The 7,405-nt window shown below is 36.4% G+C and overlaps 2 protein-coding genes across 2 annotated transcripts; one reads left to right on the forward strand and one right to left on the reverse strand.

Annotated features, from left to right (window-relative positions):
- Positions 1–322: 322 nt before the first annotated feature.
- On the reverse strand, positions 323–1,088 carry LOC131431204 (large ribosomal subunit protein uL22). Its single transcript, XM_058596783.1, has 2 exons — positions 932–1,088; positions 323–873 (listed from the first exon to the last, which is right to left on the reverse strand). Exons 1-2 carry the CDS (start codon positions 1,010–1,012, stop codon positions 394–396), a joined length of 561 nt encoding a protein of 186 aa, XP_058452766.1. The 5' UTR covers positions 1,013–1,088; the 3' UTR covers positions 323–393.
- A 5,337-nt stretch (positions 1,089–6,425) lies between these two features.
- Positions 6,426–7,219, forward strand: LOC131428525 (mitochondrial import inner membrane translocase subunit Tim29). Its single transcript, XM_058592524.1, has one exon. The coding sequence runs from the start codon at positions 6,563–6,565 to the stop codon at positions 7,181–7,183; it is 621 nt and encodes a 206-aa protein (XP_058448507.1). The 5' UTR covers positions 6,426–6,562; the 3' UTR covers positions 7,184–7,219.
- The last annotated feature ends 186 nt before the right edge of the window (positions 7,220–7,405 follow it).

The following is a 7,405-nucleotide window of genomic DNA, read 5'->3' on the forward strand; positions in this document are numbered from 1 at the left end:
AATCTAGTTGTCTAATTGTGAAGTCATCATCTTCATATCTGACAAGGTAAACTAAAGTTGATTACTATTATGCACTAAGTCGATGTTATGATAACTCATATTTTGACACTCTTACTGATTGTTTTAAAAATTGTCCAGAAATCTATTTCAAAAGTTTTCTAACAGAACTATTGACTAGATGAGACGATTACAGAATTGATTAGTCATAAAAATTCCAATTCGACTTAATTTGCTTCCGCCGGATGACGTACATCCAAAACTGGTATCCCAATAAAAACAATAACTCGAGGAAAATTTCTCAACCACTTCATAAACACAAAACTTACATTTTTACGTACTCCAACTTTGTATTTTCGAATTTTCATATACACTTCCATTAACTCAGGTAATACACTACTCGTTTCGCATCATTTTTTCCTTCTGTCGCTGGAGCTTCTTCTTAGACAGTTTCTTCTTAGCCGGTTCGGCTTCCGTTGTTTTGGCCACAACATCCTCTTTCTCAGTCAGTGACAGCTCTATGTGGCACGGTGACGACATGTAAGGATTAATGCGACCGTGGGCACGGTACGTTCGACGGCGCAAGCACGGTGCTCGATTGACCTGAATATGATCAACGACCAGCCGATCCACATCAAGCCCCCGGTAGTCAGCATTCGCTTCGGCATTCTTCAACAGCTGGAGCAAGAATTCAGCAGATTTCTTCGGCCATCGACCCACCGACGTGTTCCAGTGCTTGGCCTGGGCACAGCGTCCCACACCACCGTTAAAACGACGGAATGGAACGCATTCCTTTTTTTCGACTACGTTCTTCAGAAATTTCTGAGCTCGACGTAAAGGCATACGCTTGATAGCTAGCGCCGTTTCGCGTGTGTTCTAAAATGAAAAGAAAAACACATCAGTTTAAATAACAGTATCATTTTAATTTACTTACCTTAAAATGAACTCGTAGATTTGATCCACGAGCCTTACAAGACTTGGCAGGATTATCTGGTTCCTTTGCGTAACGACCCATCTTGAAAGTAGTCCTGGAAGAATATTGCTAAACTTTAACTCATGTAACACTTTTTTGAATGAAAGTGGATAAATGTTGGTATAGCAACAAATGCAGTTGAAATTAAAACTGGAAGTCATATCCATAGCTGTCGACTGTCCATGCTACAGCAACGTATACAAATATGCACATAATAAAAACCCATTTTTTTCATCACAGTTCAAATGGATGGACAAAACAAATGCTCCTCCCGAACGAAGCATTGTAATATGTTTAATTTCATCTGAACCAAATCCACTTTCACTCACTTTTCTAGATAAAATTAACAATTTTTTGGGATAACGCAGTCAATGCGTTCCATCACTAACCTTACAAGATGCCGGAAAGAGAGGTTTCAAATCAATTGACAAACAAGACATCAGATTGAAGTTGACAGTTCCTATATTTCCGGTGAAAGATGTCATTGTCAAACTACATAAAAATTATCAATATGAACTTTTCATTCAAAACAGATCGACTTTTAAATGTGCCTAAAATTAGGCGTAATATCGAATCATTTCACTCAACAATACACTGAACAAAAATAATGCGATGATATGAACAGAAATATTCCACCTACATCAATTTAAACACTTATCACACGATTTTCCTAAGCGTTAAAGACAACTTTGTTCCATGTCGCATACATCACACGAGATTTCGATCGGAATAAAACAAACACAAACATGTCATTTTAACCAACAGCAAAATAAAATTCTAAAGTGAAGTGAACCTTGCACCCAAAATTGTGTCTCATGTGAAAGCGGCACCCAAATCGTGGTGGCACCTCGTGTCGTCCGTGGCGACATCTTGAAGTGTTCGCCATGCAGATTGAGCTAATTTTACACACAGTTCATATATGAGCCTGTATATCTGTTTTCTGTGGAAGAAGCTTCGCATATCATGTTGGGTAGTGTAGAAGCTATGTTATTGTACTTCATTTAAACTTCTAATGAACAAAAATAAAACCAAAGGCACTAAAATACAAAATCAATTCAAAACGGTCCTGCCAATCTTGTATGGCAAAAATCCGGCAGAAACAAAACCGTTAATAATCATTAGGCGAAATTCTCTGCCGGAAATGGTTGTTGCATTGTTGCCAGACTCTTACCGGAATTCTACCATCACTCCGACAAAACCTTGTGCAGTCGCTGTCAGGCCCATGGGGGGAAATCTGTCAGGTGCATGCAAGCGAATATAGTAGTTTCATTCAAATATTGGTTGAATAAAAAAATATGTTGTTCATACAAACATTTTTACTAACAACTATACTGCCCATACTTGCATGTCAGTCCCATATTGAAAATCGACAAGTTGAGAAAAAGATGATTACATTATAAACTTTTCATCTGGAATGAAATATTGCATTTTTTGTCATTCGTTTATATAAAATCCGTTACGCAACAAAATGGGACTCATATGCGAGTACTTTTTTTAACGTCCTATAAACTACCTATCAACATTCACTTTGAAGAAGAAAAATTCGGTATTTGATGAGCTAGTCATAACAGTAAACGGAAAAAAGAAGTTTTCTGAAGAAGAAGTGTAAAAATTTCGATGCTTCACCTAAAATTCATTTTTAAAGCGGATGTTGATGAGCAAAGAAAAACAAAATTATTTTTACAAAGCCATCCAAACTTCACACTTACCATAGAAATACATTTTAATACAATAAACTTCTTGGGAACCAATAAAGTTTGTGTATTGTTCAGAATATCACAAATGATAAGTAAAGTTGTAAATCGTACAACGCAATGCAATCGTTAAACCGACGACACGACCTGCCACTCGTCCATCAAAACTGTATCGTAAATTTAACTACCCCTCAGTCAGAGATGTCTATCTCCTCTGTGTGACGAAGAACAAGCAAAATTTCTCCCCTCGCACTGACAACTTCAACGAGAGCTCTTCTCTTTCACATTTATACACCACTGTTGTGAACTGTGCACGCATCATGAGTGCGTTTGTTTATTTCCTTTTACCTCTTCCACTGAATCCCACCAAAGTGCTAGAGCATTAGCTAATAAATTCTCTGAGGTGGATGCAGATACTTTCACAGAGGTGTACACGCCGGTGAGCACTCTGCTGTATGGTTTTCGTAGATGAAGCGTGGATACGCAAAATCAGCAAAATAAAACAATTTATCGTAAAATTTTCGGTTTTCCTTGCAAATTTTTCATAGCAAGGCCAGATCTACTCTCTATTAATTGAAGTTCACAGAAGTGTTCGCTCACCATCACGCGCCAGTGGTCACTTGGGTGTATTTAGACGAGAGCGCGTGTGAGCGATTCATGCGAAGAGAATGTGTTTCACTCGCGCCAGCTGCTTTAACCACAAGCACACACTCAAATGCTGTCTATTCGACACTGAGAAGAAGTGCGCTTTCCTCTTTGTGCGGTGCTTCGTTTTTTTCATCCACGGTGTGGCAAAAATCTGACTCTAGTGTGTATAACTCTGGTGAAATGCCATCTCTGCCCCTCAGTAACTGGTAATGTCAAAATGAAGTCATTTGAAAATTGTTTGAAATTGGCAACCCAGACCGAAAACTGTTGTTTTTCGAATAACAATTAACGCAACCTTGGTTACTGCTAATTCGAAGACTTAATTAGATTGTAAATAAGAAAATTTTTGAGACGATCCCTCTTTGCTGCTTACCAGAAGGTCAAATATTCTAAGAAATGAGAGCCAGCAATCCAAAATTTAGAAGAGAAATTCTCTGGCGAAAAATTTCGTTTGTAACTTTGATAACGGTAAAACTAAATTACCAAAACCCTACACACTCGTAAATTTGGAGTGAAAGTATATTTATTTCCAAAATCACAAAAAATTCTGTGACTGAATTTGTATGTGTTCTGAAAAATCAGATAATCAAGCGAATTTTCTAGAGAGTCTAGAGATCTTCCAATTAGTGATTGTGATTTCTTTGTTTAGAAAACCGAATCGCATGTGCTACATTTGATTATATCGTCCTTTACTCTTCGTACAAGTGTAAATTTTGAATATGCTTTCGTGAATTTAGTTTAAGCATATATTTCGAGTCGCATTGTGTAGAACATTGTAAATATTCCTCATTTAAACACCTACAAATAAAAAAAAACAAAAAAGTTCGACTTAGTAAAGGTAGTCTAACACCTCTTTTTCCATTTTATATCTTCAACCTATTATGCTGATCGAGTACTATCTGAAATAATTGTCCATAGAGCATAGAAGTTGTTTGTTTGAAGAATTAGGCTTGCGCTACTTCTGTTCTACCCCCTCGACTTCGAGGTGAATGATTTTGGGCACTATTTGTTATAATTGTTTTATATTTAGATCAACCTGGATGGTCAGGTTTTACTGAGGTTCGGTTCAGCTGTAATTTTACGAAGTACTCAAAGATTCGATCATTTTTGTTTTGTTTTGATGATGGTAAGACTTTAGGGAACCGCAATAAGGAGGAATTCGTTTCTCTCCGTTTTTTCCAAAACGAACTATTTGTTTATTTATGCTGGGTTTATTAGTTACTGTTCGTAGCAACTAAAACAGTGTTGCTCGAGAATTTGATTTTTATTATTAACAAGGGGTCGCTTGATTTGTGGTAACTGGTGGTAAATGATCAACAAACACTTTTCACGCCGCTTTTTCTTCGGAGTGCCTGGTCGTGTCGTCGGTTAAACGGTTTACCTTGTTTATTGCACTAAAATTAGAGATTTTTGGGTCAATTTTCTCACAATAACTCTTCGGTTTACCTAAAATACAGAATATAGTGTTTTGGTACATCAAATAAAAGTAGGTTTCACAATTTTAGCGTCGCGATGAGTTTCAAAACATCGCAGTGTTCGGGGCCCGAAACTGCAATTGAATCTCACAGATCTGATTGTGAATCATTTGTTTCTAAGTTAAAATCAATAGCGGCCCTTACACGATCATTAAAAGTGTCATTACTAAGTAATGACACTTCTGCTCAAACGCTCGTCATTACTGCATTACTGTACATCATTACTTTCTAGCATTACACGTTCATTATTAACTATGAGTATTTGTAACTACTCCAGCACGGGGCTTGTAATCTGATTAGCTGAAAATAAATTTTATATGCTATTGAAACGTTAAGGTTAATGAAACATTAATAATTTAAATCTACACTTTGTCATTTCCAGAATTTTTTTTCACGCATAGTTATATCACAGACTAACAGACATGTCAGTATGAGTAAATTTTTATAAAAATAATTTTTCGTGATGCACTAGTTCCACCTATATTGTATTGCGCGAACTATTTACTATCTGTACACCCCTTGTGTTATGTAAAATTTTTTTTCCTAGTTGGTTTCCCCTCGTTTGTCAACACCGATCAGCTGCTTGCAGGGATGCCGGATTTCATCAAAATATTTGAAAATGAATCGTCACAATAAATTATTGGATTACGTTGATAATATATTTAACTTTTTCGCGATGTTGGAAGGTAACCATTTATTTGACTCAACGTTGTTCATCTAGACTATTTTTTATTGTGTTTCACCCGAAATTAAGTGGCGGAAGACCAGAAGTAAATATTGTAACAAAACGGATTCGATTTTGTATTGCGTTGGAGGATGAGAAGTAGGCACAATTATGTATATAGTTTTGGCAATATGTATTAAATCTGTATCCTGCATGAAAATCGCATGGACATATACAAATCAATACATTACAGGTAATTCTGTATGAATGGCAACTCTGTTGGTAAATGAAAAAAATAAACACAGTCTAGATGACAGACAGGATGTTTTTGATAGGGTAACGTGGCGCCATCATGACACATGTGAGTACTGTCCCAAATAAAGGAATATTCGAAATGACCGTTAAAATGATTGAAGAATCTAATTTGAGTGTCCTGTCTGTTAGTCTGTGGTCTTCCAAATAATAAGAACAAATAATATTGTTAATGATGGAAAATCCGGAATTCCATCATTACTCGTGTCATTACTGAACTCGCAGACCTTACACAATAATTAAAAGTGTCAAAACTTTTTAGTAATGATACTTTTAATGATCGTGTAAGGGCTGCTAATAGGGGCCCTTACACGAGAATTATTTTTGTCATTTTTAATGATGACTAAGTAATGATGTATTTCAAAGGTCCGCTAAATTTGCATAGAAAACTCGTCATTACTGCACCATACACGTTTATTAAAATGATATTAATTTTTAGTAATGACATTTTTAATGACTCGTGTAAGGGCCGCTATTAGCATTAGCAATGACATTTTTTAGCAATGACATTTTTAATGACTCGTGTAAGGGCCGCTAATAGTTCATTTTTCTTACGGGATCACTTTGGTGTTGGGCATTAACAAGGTGCAAATTTCATTCAAACATAATTTTTGTTCAGTGTACGAAAAATATTATATTTACTTTGTGCGCCACTCTATACTGTTTACGGTATCTATCTAATTCAAGTTTTTGTGTAGAAAATGATGTAAACATGCGAAATGTTATAATATTCATTACACAAGTTATATAAATTTAAGCTGTACATAGATTGATTTTGGAAGAGAATATCTCATTAGCTATGGCTTTTCGCAAAATAAGATTTGCGTCTTCATTGGCTCGAAATAACGTGGAATCACTCAAAGAAAAACGAGCCGCCCTTCTAAGTCGACTCGATGCTCTACAGTTCCCAGAAAAGTACAAGGGAACTATCTGGGAAAAATGGGCCAACTATTGGAAAAATCTTGTCATCGATTATAAAGAGGTAGTAGTGGACACGGGAAGGACCATGCGCCAGCGCCCTATACGTAGTGGAATTTATCTCACGCTATTAGGTTCCGGCTATTACTGCTGTGCCCACAATCCAGACGAGACCGATTTCCTGGAAAAATTTCACAAGTGTGGAAACGAACTTTCTTTGGTTCATCTTAGTTGTCAAAATCCGGAAACGACAGCGCATATACTATTCCTGCAACGAGCGTTCAATGAAGGTATCATAAGACGGATATCACTCGGAGTCGTGTCGTTCATCTGGTTGAGCGATTTCGATCGTGGAGTGACAATTTATAAGGCGATATGTCCATACCTACAGCCAAAGTACGCGACCTTTCACGAGCGAATTATCGATGTGGGATTCAATGATGAGTGGTGGATACTGAAGCAGAAAATGAAGGATTATGATATTAACGAAGAGAATATTTAGAATAAAGATTAATGTTCGTTACTTCCATTGTTGAAATTTTTCTATGTACTGAAAACCATATTGAAGAATCAACTACCCTTTCATTCGAAGTCTTTATGTTTCTAGATCGTTTCTTCGAATTTCAAACCAATACTTTATAGATTATAGACTAGATTTTTTAAGAGCACCTGAGGCTTACATTTCAAGTTGAAAGTATTTTAAACTCATAGTTTTTTAAAGTCT

The sequence above is a fragment of the Malaya genurostris genome, chromosome 2 (assembly GCF_030247185.1).
Source record: "Malaya genurostris strain Urasoe2022 chromosome 2, Malgen_1.1, whole genome shotgun sequence".
Taxonomy (NCBI): domain Eukaryota; kingdom Metazoa; phylum Arthropoda; class Insecta; order Diptera; family Culicidae; genus Malaya; species Malaya genurostris.